This window comes from Myotis lucifugus, unplaced genomic scaffold (assembly GCF_000147115.1).
Source record: "Myotis lucifugus unplaced genomic scaffold, Myoluc2.0 scaffold_32, whole genome shotgun sequence".
Classification (NCBI taxonomy): domain Eukaryota; kingdom Metazoa; phylum Chordata; class Mammalia; order Chiroptera; family Vespertilionidae; genus Myotis; species Myotis lucifugus.
This window is the reverse complement of record NW_005871080.1, coordinates 7,513,871-7,529,080: the sequence shown is the minus strand read 5'-3', so window position 1 is coordinate 7,529,080 and position 15,210 is coordinate 7,513,871. Positions and strand designations below refer to the sequence as shown.

At 35.0% G+C, this 15,210-nt stretch overlaps 1 protein-coding gene across 1 annotated transcript in view; it reads right to left on the bottom strand.

Moving 5' to 3' along the window:
- LRP1B (LDL receptor related protein 1B) overlaps positions 1-15,210 on the bottom strand; it is a 1,324,618-nt gene that overhangs the window by 517,175 nt on the left and 792,233 nt on the right. Inside the window, exons 26-27 of the mRNA XM_023752441.1 lie at positions 13,008-13,182; positions 12,005-12,099 (exon numbers count right to left, since the gene is read on the bottom strand). Of these exons, the coding sequence (XP_023608209.1) occupies positions 12,005-12,099; positions 13,008-13,182 (270 nt within the window). The remainder of the gene's footprint in view (positions 1-12,004; positions 12,100-13,007; positions 13,183-15,210) is intronic.

The following is a 15,210-nucleotide window of genomic DNA, read 5'->3' as shown; positions in this document are numbered from 1 at the left end:
TTCTTTTGATGGGGTAAAAAGTGCTTATGAATGTTATCCATGGGTAGGTTTCAAAATCTACATTATGTAGCATATGGGTTGAAATGATTAAGTAATAAAATGTGTTGTGTAGGTTTCAAGAAGGTGTACTTGAAGGTTGAATAAACAAATAACTTTTGGTTGAGACTGCATTAAAAGTAAAGGGAAAACATCAAGGAAATAAAATATAGTGTAAACAAGATTCTTAAGAATAAGCCATGGAGGGCAATGTTGATTGGCAGGCCAAGTTGCTTTATGAGGCTTAAAGGATAAAATTCATAATATGTAAACATTTTAAACATGGAAATGGTTTTAAGTAGTAAATTAAAATCCTCTGTTATGCAAACTGCTCTGAGCACTTAATGTATCCAAGACAGAGCAATAAATCTTAATTGAGAATATTTAATTCAACAATGGATAACTGGAAGGTTGATTTGTATATAACAGAAACAAAGTTATTCAGCCCAAACTGTCTGGAGGCTGTAATTACTTAGTCTTCAGTGAGACTCAAAAAATGTTATGCTGGGTGTCCTGATAAAATTATAATGCACTTCTATTTCAAGTGTATCACGTATATGGATTTAATAGCAAACAAGCAAGGGAAATCCAGTGAAATAGAATTTAACAGCAATTTCACAAACTGGAAAGCCTGTATATCAGTGACACTGCTGTTTAAATCTAGCATTGAAAGATTCAGAAATAGTTGTGTGGCTTAATAATTGGCAGAGAGGTAAAACTGGTTCTTGCATATGCCTGGCTGTTTAGAAAAGCTGACTGCTGAGTCCTAATTGGGCACATATTTCTCAGAAGTACCCAAGCTCTGGATTTCCCCCCACCCTCCATGCTTGAAAGAGTACCAGTTTCATTGCCTGATCTTTGCTTGACGTCAGGTACTTGCTATATGAAATGAGCCTCTAAGGCAGCGGTTCTCAACCTGTGGGTCGCGACCCCTTGGGGGGTTGAACAACCCTTTCACAGGGGTCACCTAAGACCATCGGAAAACACATATATAATTACATATTGTTTTTATGATTAATCACTATGCTTTAATTATGTTCAATTTGTAACAATGAAAATACATCCTGCACATCAGATATTTACATGACGATTCATAACAGTAGCAAAATTATAGTTATGAAGTATCAATGAAAATAATTTTATGGTTGGGGGTCACCACAACATGAGGAACTGTATTAAAGGGTCGCGGCATTAGGAAGGTTGAGAACCACTGCTCTATGGGCATAACATAATTGCTAAGATTTAATATGGTTTCAAATATAAGATAAACGGATATTTGAATTCCGACTCTACCACTCATCACCACAACTAACTTCTCTCAACAAACCTCAGTTTCTGAATTCATAAACATGAAAGGAAGACTTCCAGAAATGATTACTGCAAGATGATTAATGCAAAGCATTTTGCTAGTGCTTGGCATATTCTAAGTGCTTAAAAAGTAGTCACTATAATTATGTTATTTTTGTTTCCAAAGTGATGATGGTTCTACAGTAACATACTTCCCAGGCTAAGTGCATGCAACACAAAGATACAGTTTCATGGTAAGAATACAGTTCCATAAACGATGGTAGATAATGATTATTTTGAGTTGATACTTCCCAGCCTCAACAGAAAGACTTTTGTGTTTTCTCCTAACACACTGGGAAAAAATCATTTATAATCTGACAATCAATACGCATGAGGAGAAAATAAACTAAACAGCAGCTCCTCCTCACCTAATAACCTAATTTTTTTTTCACAGAAATGGCTCAGGGAATGCAGTGAGCAGGTTTAAGCCACACATTGCTCAGACAGACTCATCATGAAAATATAATCACACTAATTCCCTGTAGTGATAAACATCAGTGAACTTCAATGAGTAAATAACACAGGAATAAATATCTCCATGTATATATCAGTATTTCATGGGCATGATCACCATGTGTACCAACAAATACAGGTTTGTATTTATTTTCTTCACACATTTCTATACCCATTAACAGTACTGGAAAATTCCATTTTAGAAATAATCCCAGGAGAGTAGTTTTTGAAGCATCTAGTAAAGTGGGGTTACAAAAACATGAATTCTTGAGAGTATTTCAAAGATTCTTCTATATCAAATGTTTCCTTCTGAGTCTTAACCTTAATGTTACACTAAATAGCAGTTTAAATTTACATATAAAACCAAGAAAAATATTTTGTTCACTAATTTGCATCACACCTCTAACCTATCCATAAAGAGAAGAAAAAAATAATAGCAACAAATAATTTTAAAAAATAAGAAAAGCCAATAAACCAAGTATTTGGTATAAATTAATAAACAATATAAGTTCTTTAATATAGTTCAACAAAATGTTTCTAGATCAAAAGGAAAAAAATACTATAACTTACTAGTAAAACAATAGTTATGATGCAACATAGTTATAAATCAGTGCATCATCTTAACCGCCCCTCCTCCCCATATTCCTCACAAATAAAGAATTTAAATATAGTGGATATTGCTAGGACTTTTCTGCTATAAACTTATTCACAGTAATATTTTTATAGTTAATTTACAGATAAGGGTTTTTCTAGCCTATAGGATAAATAAAAAATTATGACAGGGTCAGGGTGAAGAGGGGTTATTATAAAAATATTTTCGTTTTATCTTTATACCCTGTGCCAAAGGCATTGTCAATAAATAGATAACTTGAGCAATACTATGTTTGCCTATTCTTTCTTTGTATGAAAAATCTCTGAGTTGCTAATGAGAGGCCAATGGCCACAGGGTTAGACAGGGGAGGGTGAGAAACAATAAGAGGATTAAGTGGAAAAGCCAACTTAGAGACCAAATACTTCCAACCTTTCCTCCCTAGCCATGCATTTCTTCATAAACAACTAACTTTAAATAAGAATACTTTGTTTCCTACACATCAGATACACTGAATGGAATGCATCATGAATCTATACCCAGATCACCAAGTATGCACTTCTTGCACATAGTAATCCCAGTCAACTAAGATACTGATAGACTCACCTTTCCCTGGAATGTGATTACTAAACCCACCCGTCCCTGGAATGGCGATGACTTACTGTAAATGTGATGTGGCCCCAACCCAGAAGGAACACCCTGTATGGACATATACATTGACTAACCCACCAGCTCTCGCCAAGTACCCCAAGCCCTCGTGCCTTTCTCATTCTCCTTAAAAAGAGTTCTAACCGCTGCACAGGCTGCTGCTCTCCCTTTGCGAGACAGCCCGGCAGGTCTTTCCCCTATTGTAATAAAGCCTGTGTCACCTGGTTTTTGGCCTCCAACTGATCTTTCAGATACAGGAATAAATCTTAGCTTTATTCAATTCTGTAACAGCTTCTTTCTATGTAATAGGAAACAGTATTCACTCTATTCAACAAATATTTATTGAAGATCTACTTTATGTCCCACACTGAACTTTAAACTGAAAACACAATGGTAATAAAACAGATAGGGTTCCTAACTTTGTAAGGTTATCTTTCTAGTTGGCAAACATTCAACCAACAAATGGAAAATTAAAATAAAGGTAAGAGCTAAAAATGTGAAAAATAAATGATGCTAAAAGTGTCTCTAAGACACTTCAGCTTAGTCAGGGAAATCAGGGAAAGTTTCTTTGAAGAAATAATACTTCAGTTGAAATCTGGTAGATAGGTGGCAAACTAAGAGGAGACAGGGGACATTTCTGGGTGAAGGAATATACTGTTAGGGGAAAGAGATTGGCAAGTTGAAAGGAAATATATGTATGGGTGAAATGAATAAGTTTGAGTCGCGATTCAATTCCTTTTAGATTATAAAGTCCATGGGGAAAGGGATTGTATCTTCCTATTCATCTCTTTTCCATTAGCCAGGATAATATAGGAACTCTTTTTTTTTTCTTTTCCTTCAAGATTCCACAAACATACAAACTCGCATATGGATCTTTACCACACATTCCTGCCTCTCTTTGTCATTATTATGCTAACACTGTAAGGGAGGCATTATGTAAAAGTCATCTATGTGTCATGCACAGGGCTTACCATTACACATTAACAGTAGTCACGTACCACATGGATTTGGATTTTATAAAGAAAAATTGATTATGGAATTGTTTCTCTCTCTCTCTCTCTCTCTCTCTCTCTCTCTCTCTCTCTCTCTCTTTCTCTGTAATATGTATAGGTAAATACTTCTGCAACTATTCAAAACATTCTCAAGCATTGTTTCTTTCTCTCCTCTAGGTTAAAAATGATATAATATCACATTTTATATAATAATCTACAGCAAAGTTAACATGGTTCAAAACTTGTGATGTTAGTGTGCTAACATGGCTGGGCCACCATCCCCAGTTATTTGATTAAACACTAGTTTAGGTTTTGCAGTGAAAATATTTTGAAGATGTGATTATCATCTGCAAGCAAATAACTTTAACGAAAGGGAATTGTTATCCTAAATAACCTTGGTGTGTCTAATTCAATATTTAAAAGGCCTTAAGAACAGGACTGAGGTTTCTTTAGGGAAGAAGAAATTATGCCCCGGTGGGCAGCTCGGCTCCTGCCTGAGAGTTTCCATCCTGCCCAAGGATTTCAAATTTGCCCCCATAATCTCACACACTAAATCCTTAGGATACATCTCCTTTTATATACCTACTAGAGGCCTGGTGCACAAAAATTTGTGCACTCGGGGGGGTCCCTCAGCCTGGCCTGTGCCCTCTCGCAGTCTCCCCGGGTCACAGATCAGAGGCCCGGATCCCGCGGGCAGCATCTTGCGCTGCCTGCCCCGCCTCCCCGGGTCACGGATCAGAGGCCCAGACCCGCGGGCGGCTACTGGTGCTGCCTGCCCCACCTCCCTGGTCACAGATCGGAGACCAGGACCCTGCGGGCAGCGTCTCCTGCTGCCCACCCCACCTGCAGTATGCAAATTTAATGACAATCTTTGTTGGGTTAATTTGCATACTCTTCTGATTGGCTGATGGGCATAGCAAAGGTACGGTCAAATAGCATCTTTGTCTTTTATTAGTGTAGATATTTATATCTATATGTCATCTATCTATTTACCTATCTACACAAGCTATCGGTTTTATTTCTCTCATGAACTCTGCTGGATACACAACTGTGTCCTATTGTAGATAAGTTTTTAGAGTCAGCTGGTGAAAAATATATTAGTGTGCACATTTTCTTACAAAGAATATTTTTAATTCATTTTAAATAAGGAAAAATGATCCAAGAAATTTTATAGATGAGAGCTAAAACCATTCTTTCTATTAACTTGGTTTTACTATTCTCAGAAACTCTTGTCCAGTAAGATAAGATTTGCAGATAATATTATTGTCCAATTAAGAAATTTCCTGACTAACCCAACAACTCTTCAGCAAACAAGCACCAAATGACACTTTTACCTTAAGATATTTTGAACCCACCTTCCCTCAAAATCTTCTTTCTGTATCCACCAACCAAAAATTATTATATCATAATCCTTAATCCTAACCAAGATCCCTATTGAAATATCTGTCTTAAACCAGAGTGCACAGTTACTATTTCATTGGCCCTTTCCCCTCTGAGACACTACTAAGATGATGATGAATTAATGCTCACTTTTATTGTGGTACACAAGAAATCTGGCCTTGTCTACACCACAGGTTGTTTTAGTAATATTTTGAGATGCCCAGATTTAACATAGAGAGACAAAAATAAACACTCATGTATTCACTATATAGAACTGAACACTATTAATACTTTGTTTGTATTTCATTTGAATCTTTTATGAAATATAAAATACGTTTTCTTTTTTAAAATATAAAAATTCCCTTTTGAATGTCATTATTGTTCCTTTCCAAAGACAACTGTTATTATAAAATTAGTCTGCATAGTTGCAGTTTACTTTGTCCATATCTTTGTGAATATGTGCACCCAGGATCAATGTATATTAATGATGTGTGTTTCATTTTAAAGATATATAAATGGTATCATGCCATATCATTCTGCGAATTACTTTTCTCACTCAATGCTCTTGAAATCTATTTATGTCTTCATATATGTTTATATACACAAATATGTCTGTAGGTATATACAGTATTTCAGCACATAAACATGCTGCATTTATGTACTCCTTTTTCTTATTTTTAAACATTTTTTATTAATTTCAGTGAGGAAGGGAGAGGGACAGAGAGATAGAAACATCAATAATGAGAGGTAATCATTGATTGGCTGCCTCCTGAATGCCCCACCCTTCGGATCAAGCCCTCAACCTGGGCATGTGCCCTGACCTGGCATGGAATCATGACTTCCTGGTTCATAGGTCAACGCTCAACCACTGAGCCATGCTGGCTGGACTACTCATTTTTCTTTTGATGGTGATTTACACTTTTTCCATTTTCTTTATTATGAATGATTCATTGAACACCCTTGTATTTGTTTTAGCACACACACATACAAGACTCATAAGGAAACAAAAGATACACACAGACTAAAAGTAAAGTGGTGGAAAAAGATGTAGCATGTAGACAGAAAAGAGAAAAATGCTGGGGTAGCAATACTTATATCTGAAAAAATAGAATTTAAAACAAAGGCTACAGTAAGAGACAAAGGACACTATATAATGATAAAGGGATCAATCCAATAAGAGGGTATAACCATTATAAACATTTTTGTACCAAAATATGCCGGAAGCCGGTCCATCCTTGCTGCTTGACACAGTCGCTGCAGGAAAGAAACATCTGCACAGCATGTGTTTCAATGGACCTGGAGTATATAGCATACTGTTCTTAATATGTTTGCTCCCTTTAGCGCCATGTGTTTTAACCAAGGTCACCTCTCTGAGAAAGGTTGTTTCCCCAGGTGGGGATTTTTCCCTGAGGTTAGGGAGGGGATACAACCCCTTAATTAAGTGCCAGGCGGGTAGTTAAGCTACATAATCTTTACTCCCTGGAATGGCGATAAGAAACGCCCTAAACTTTGTAATAGAAATTGACAGGATTAAAATCGGCTGGTATAAATATAGATGTAACAAGACAATAAACATCAGATCATCATCAGATCATCATCAGATCCTCATCAGATCCTCATCAGATCCTCATCAGTTCCTAACCAGAACTCCGACCAGAACTTTGGCTGGATACTTATATCTGAAAAAAACAGAATTTAAAACAAAGGCTACAGTAAGAGACAAAGGACACTATATAATGATAAAGGGATCAATCCAATAAGAGGGTATAACCATTATAAACATTTTTGTACCCAAAATAAAAGCACCTAAGTATGTAAAGCAAATCTTGATGGACATAAAGGGAAAGGTTGATAGTAATAGAGTCAGAGTAAGGGATTTTAACCTCCAGGGACATCAATGGAGAGAACTTCCAGAAAGAAAACCAACAATAAAATGATGGCCTTAAATGACACACTAGATCAGGTGGGCTTAATTGTTATCTTCAGAGCATTTTACTCCAAAGCATCACAATATATATTTTTTTCAAGTGCTCATGGAATATTTTCTAGAATAGACCATATGTTAAAGCACAAATAAAATCTCATGAATTCAAGAAGATTGCAATCATGCTCTGGTCAATGTGGCTCAGTTGGTTGAGCATCATACCTTGCACCAACAGGTCACCAGTTCAATTCCCAGTCTGCCATATTCTCAGATTATGGGTTCAATCCCTGGTCAAAGTGTATATGGGAGGCAAACAACTGATGTTTCTCTCTCTCTCTCTTTAAAATAAATAAAAAAATATATTTTTTAAAAATCTTGAAATCATATAGAATTTTCTCTGGCTATAATGATATGAAACTAGAAAGCAATCAATCATAAGAAGGAAACTGAAAAACCCACAAAGACATGGCAGCTAAATAACACGCTACTAAACAATGAATGGTAATAATAAGATCAAGGAAGAAATTAAAAGATACTCTGAAACAAATGAAAATGAAAACACATAATCCAAAATCTATGGGACACAACAAATGTAGTCCTAACAGGGAAATTAATTCCCTCAAGAAACAGAAAAAAAATCTCAAATAAACAATCTAACTTTATACTTAAAGAAACTTGAAAAAACAACAACAAAGCCCAGAGTGAGTAGAAGAAACAACAAAGATCAGAGCAGAAAAAAAAATCACATAAAAACACACAACACAAAATAGAATCTAGAAATACAAGACAAAAGATCAATAAAAGCAAGCGCTATTCTTTGAAAAGATAAATACGAATGACAAACCTTTAAACAGACTAATCAAGAGAAAGAGGACCCAAATAAATAAAATCAGAATTGAAAGAGGATAAGTAACAACTGATATCAACAAAATACAAAAGATTGTGAGAAAATATTTTGAACAACTTTATGCCAATAAGTTGGACAATACAGAAGAAATGGATAATTCCTAGAAACATACAATGCTCCGAAACTGAATCAGGAGGAATCTGAGAATCTGAATAGGCAGATTACAACTAGTGAAATTTAAGCAGTGATAAAAATAAAAAGCAACAACCTCCAACAAACAAAATTCCTGGATCAGGTGGCTTCATAGGGGAATTTTACCAAACATTCAGAGAAAAAGGAACAATTATCTTCCTCAAACTATTCCAAAAAATTAAAGAGGAGCAAAGACTCCCAAGTTCGTTTTATGAGGCCTGCATTATCCTAATTCCCAAACCAGAAAAAATGACACTACAAAGAAAAAGAAATTATAGGCCGATATCCATGATTAACATAGATGCTTAAGTCCTCAACAAAATATTAGCAAACCGGATCCATCAATACATGAAAAAGATCAGAGATCATGATCAAGTAGGATTATTCTGGGGATACAAGATTGGTACAATATGTGCAAATCAATAAATGTGATATACCACATAAACAAAATGAAGAATAAAAACCACATGATCATATCTCTAGATGCAGAAAAATCATTTGATAAAACCCAACACCCATTTATGATAAAAACTCTCAGCAAAGTGGGAATAGAAGGAACATACCTCAAGGGAATAAAGGTCATATATAACAAACTAGAGCAAACATCATACTCAATGAGCAAAATCGAAAGCATTTCCCTTATGCCAACAAATTAGACAATAACACAGGGATGTCTACTTTCACCATTCTTATTCATCATAGTACTGGAAGTCCTAGCCACATCAATCAGACAAGAAAAAAATAAAATGAAAAATATCCAAGTTGGAAAGGAAAAATGAAAACTGTCATTATTTGCAGATGACATGATACTATATGTAGAGAATCCTAAAAGTTCCCACAATAAACTACTAGAACTGGTAAATTAATTCAGTAAAGTAGCAGGATACAAAATAAATATCTAGAAATCAGCTGCATTTTTATGCACCGATAATGAACTATCAGAAAGGGAAACAGTATTGAATTTTAAACTGTAAAATAAAACATGTATTCTTCTGCTAAATTTCTATGAATTCTATTCTATGATTATTCTTACTGAATTCATTTATACTCTTAATACAACAGACAATCAAATCATTCATATTCCAGTCTATTGGACCCAATGTATCTTCCATTACTTCTGTTTAAGGTTCTACTATTAAAGGCCAGACATGCTCCTCATAACTTTTATTCATTCAATTCTCATGAGAACTTTATAAAATAGATATATTTTTTTTTATTTTACAGATGAGAAAAGCCAGCACCACGAGCAAATAGTAATTTGCCCAAGGTCACTAAGTTTAATGAAATCTAAAATGATTTAGTTTCTGACACCCTTTAGGAGAAGGATAGTGTCAAATTCTTATCAATAGATCAAATACAGAAATCTGATACTAAAAAATCTGTTTATTCAATAAATTTCTAAGTCAAAAGACATACACATTTCTAATTAAGGTATACTTTGTAATAAAGATTCTGTGGGGTTTTTTTCTGGTAAAGTAATATATCTTGCACAAATTAAAATGAAAAATTGTGATTTTGGATTCATTTAAAAGTAATTTTCAAATCCTACCTAATAATAGACAAACATGGTAATTGACCGTACCTTCGCTATGCCTCCCATTGGCTAATCAGCATGATATGCAAATTAACCGCCAACAAAGATGACGGCTAATTTGCATATTGCAGGCAGGGCGGACCAGTGCAAGCCGCCATCCAGGTCCCCGTGTGCCGCCTAAGCCTCGTTGCCAGCTGGGACCCCTGTGTGCGGCCCTGGGCGGCAGGGCTTGGCAGAGTGAACGAGCCGCCTAAGCCCTGCCCCCAGGCGGGACCCCTGTGAGCGGCCCTGGGCAGCGGGGCTTGGCAGAGTGAACGAGCCGCCTAAGCCCCGCGGGACCCCTGTGTGCGGCCCTGGGCGGGCGGGGCTTGGCAGTGCGGGGCTTGGCGGGGCTAGAATCCTCCTGCAATGGGCTTCTAGTATAATAATAACTGACATGGAGTAGACATCTAATATTAGTTATTAAAGGTTGAGTCTTCCATCTATATACGCTTAAAATATCATTTGGCACGTAACACCAGAGGGACCAAGTATAAAGTGTAAGTAGCAACACTAATTTCTTTCTTGTAAACTTTTCTTATATAAGCTGTTAGGTTTTTTTTTTCTTTAATTTATTTTGAGCAGAGAAATGGATATTGAGCATTAAAGAAGATAAGATTTTCCCCATTAAAGAAACAAGCATGTAACCTAAAGCTACTACATTACAATATAAGGACTTTATTTGCACGTGCTATTTCCAGCATACTCATTTTTACATTTTAAATATTCTGAATAACTCCAGATAAGTGCTAACTGAATTGGTTTAGTTCAAAGTAAGTCATCTGTATGGCTCCCAATCTTTAGAGCCCTTGTTTCTTTTGTTCTATCATCTTCCACACAGAAATGTCAGCATTTCATTTTACCTTTAATTTCTAACACTACTTTGTATTTCAATTGTGTATCAAATTTTAGAACAGTCCAAGGAAAAGAGCTGTTAAAGTATCATTTTATATCAGATGTTTATATATGAAAAAATTATTTATTGCAAATATTATTGATACTACACCTTTATTAAATCATCACTATTAAAAATAACCTATTTTAAGTAAGTGTACTTCCACATTTCTAAAACTGAAAAAAAAGTTTAAAAACTTCATGGTGTATTGATTTTACTCCCAAACTAAAACTATACTATATGCAATTCAAAATTATTTTCTTTTGTATATTCCATCATTTTCACATTTAACATAACATCAAAATCCAGTTTCATTTATGGAATTTTTAAAAGGTATTCTGAGATGACAAATAAGCAATATGATAATTCTTGCCTCTCAAAGAAATATTCGAAATTATGAGGGATGAGTGATTATAATTTGAAAAGAAAATGATGGTGTTTTAACAAATAATATACAATGGTTGGCAAAGGTTAAAAAAACAAACTAAATGAACACAGCTGAGAGTGAATGAAAATAAAATAGCAACAACTTAACCTCAAATCATTCTAACTATTAAATAATGATGGGGAAGTCTCAGTACAATATATTGGCACTGTAACAACACAGACATTCAGCGGTGAAAATAAGGTATTTATTACTTACATTAAGTTTTAAGCAACTCCAGTGCTTAAGTTATTGAAAAAGACTCTTATCAAAAGGCTTTTATTTTTATCCATAAAAAGATTGCTTTCTCCTTACCCCACATAGACCCAATGAATTTAATAAGATTGAAAATTTCCTAATTTAATTTCTATTACTAATCTGTAATATTTTCTTTCAGGTTCTAGAGCAGAGATACATTGCATAATATAGTTTTATCATATTAAAAACTGCAGTGATGCCCTAACCGGTTTGGCTCAGTGGACAGAGCGTCGGCCTTCGGACTCAAAGGTCCCAGGTTCGATTCCAGTCAAGGGCATGTACCTTGGTTGCGGGCACGTCCTCAGTGGGGAGTGTGCAGGAGGCAGCTGATCGATGTTTCTCTCTAATCGATGTTTATAACTCTCTATCCCTCTCCCTTCCTCTCTGTAAAAAAATCAATAAAATATATATTAAAAACTGCAGTGATTATTCAAAAGACAACTTACCCACTGGTTCCTTTTGATTCTGAAAAAGAATTTTGCTATTACTGCCATCCATGTTTGCCATGTTGATTGTGTTTCCATCTGTCCAGTAAAGTTTCCTTAATTCAAAAAAGATATGGATTAAAAATATTAGATGTATATCTGCTTGTTGACTAGAAATATACATGAAAGAACAAAATCAATGTTAAAGTAAATTTTTGGCCCAGCGTTAATTTCTTATAGGAAGGTCCCAAATTGTTGAGCCTCTTGCTTATAGTAACCTTCTTATTTGCCTGGGAAGAAAGCATCACTCTTGCTTTTTCCTATAACTGAAGGACAATTTTCTATCTCACTTCTTTTTACCTCCTACATTCACAATTGAATATTTAACTATGACTACAGTAAATTCTTCCCATTAAAAGTAATGCATCAATATTGAGTTATCTTGGCTTTGATAAATCAGGCTTCTTAGAAAGGAACTGTCATTTCAACCATTCCCATGGAAAGTGCTAAGAAGAAAGAATTTATTTTAGCCCTACACAAGCTTTCTATGTGGGTACATGCTGACTAACCAGTAAATGGGAGAGTCTAATCTATCTATGATAGCAACATGTGGTAAATGTTATTAACAATTTTTTCTTGAAAAGAAATCACTGACTGTTTCATGCATTTTAAAAATTGTGATTCCTTAAAAACAAAAATTAATGAGATTTTATAATAATGTATAAGAATCTGATTTTATGCAAATAACAAAAATCTCTAACCAGGGATCCCATTTACAATTTCCATATTCACATTTGCTTTTCTGACTCTATAACATATATGTGTTCCCTTAATTAGACTAAGATATTTTTTTTATTTTCAGGTACAGTAGGTATTAAATATTATTTTATATTAGTTTCAAGTATACAGCATAGTGGTTAGACAATTATATAATTTACAGAGTGATAAAGTTTTTTTTTAAATATAAAATCAGAGCAAAGATGTGTGAAATTTTAGAAAAACTTAAAAAATAATCATACTTTACCCCCTGACTGGGTGAGCTGTCAGACACTGTGGCTTATCAATTCCATGAATAATTGAGGTTTTCAAAGAGCCATCTAGTCTTGCCACATTAATCTGTGTTTCATCAAATTCTGAGCTAATCCAGTACAAATTCCGTGAGACCCAATCCACTGCTAGCCCTCTGATACTCTGAATATCTACAAAACAGGAAAAAGAAAATTAAAAGTAAATGAAGTTTCTCATTCTTTCGGCTTTTCAAGTAAGTTATTTTCTGTCTCAGGGAAATTTTAATTTACACTTTAATTTGTTAGCCAAAATTGTACAAGATTGTAATCGCATTCCCTCATCAGCCCTTCTTAAAACATGAATAATCATTAATGTCTTACTGCCCAGCCGTTTTGAAACCTGACACCTCAATTAGCATTGAAATTACACTAACAGTCCATGATTCACTAGTAAACACTTAGCAGCAGAAACAAGCTGCAGTCCTATGGGCCAAGGTGACGAAATTCAAATTAGAGTAATAGCTTCTCCAGTTGGTAGCACATCTTTCTAGTTAGGAGAAAGTACTTGTGAAGCATCAACAAATGTGCTATTTTATGTTTTAAGTGCCAATTTGTTACTGAAATGAAATAAAACAATTCAACTTTCCTAAAAGAATTAATAGACTTGAACATCCTTCAAAATAGAAAGTTAACCGACTAAGATATGAACAAAGAAACTAAAACCTTTTTAACATTCCTCCATCGTGGATTCTACAGAAATTACTGAAATCTAATTAAGTTTCAGTACGTTATAGCCAATATGAATATTTGGGTTGTTATTCCTTGATTATCCAATTAGGCATTTAAAAAAAGCGATGGAATTTAGGCTTAAAGACAATTGCATATTTTAATTAAAGAAATAAATTAAAATAAAGTCTTAACAATGATAGATACTAGAAAATCTTTTCAGCATATTAACATGTAAAGTAGGCCATTTAGTCCCCTACCTGCGGCATTTTATAACTCTAACTTGGCCTTGCCTTGATTTTACAAAACTTAAAAAATGTGTTCGCGGAATGTACCTTCTGAGTTCTCTAGACCCATCTGTGTTACTCAAGCTTACAAAGCAGCTGGAGACTGTTAAAATGAAGATGCTGACCCAGCAGGTGTGGCAAGAGGCAAGAGTCTGAAAGTTCTAACTAGCTCCCCCTTGCGGCTACACTGTTCCAAGCAGAGGCTCCAATCTAAGTGCCTCCAGAACCCCATAGCCACTGCCACTTACCTCATTGAATTGTTACATCTTCCTATTTAACATTTTCAAAAAATGCCACAAAGCTAGATTTGCACCTTAAAGGGAAGGCTCCAGATTGCCAACTGGTTGAAAATTAAACATAGCAAAACATAACACAGAGGCCTGGCAGTTCTGGGTCAGCTCTAAAGTGTAGTGTTGGCCTGGGGACCTCCACCACAGCAGATTTCCTGGAATGTCGACCACGCTGACTTTCCTGCTCAAAAATCCTTGAATTGTTTCTAAATAAGTTTTAATGACGGTGCCCTTAGAAGGTATTTCTCATGTTTCAGTAACTCTAATCAACACCCTCTCACTCTGCAACTTACCTTTCATCATTAATTTATTGGTATATTGGTGGATTTTGAATGTGAACTTCATTTCTAAATTCAAAATTTGAAATTTATTTTTATTTAACCTACCCACTTCCTTCTTTTCTAAAAAAAAAAAAAAAAAAAAAAAGGAGAGAGAGAGAAAGAAAGAAAAGAAAGTAATACAACACCTCTGTAAAATTCAATCTGCCATGTCTGATACTTCATTATTTGCCCCATCCAGGATATTTATTCCTCATTCTCCTTCACTCTCTGGAGTTAATTGGTTGCTGAGAGATAGATAGTATTATAATGAGACCTGGCTTCATGTTTTAGGTTGTGTACCTGTTTTTTGTTTTTAATCAAGTCACTTAAATTTTGGCCTCTTACAGGAAAATTAGTGACCCAGTGCACGAATTTGTGCACATTGAAAGGAAATTAATTAGAGGAAATGTTTTAATATTGCTATTTGCCCTTTCTCTATAATAGAAGTGTCAACCAAATTCACGATTGACAATTGCAGATCAAAACACATGCATGCAATTAGCGCCAGCAAAAGCTTTATATGTATCACGCATGCGCGAGTCAACTTAGCCTTTTATATATATAGAATAAACTCGCTTAATTAGACCTGCTTTCTGA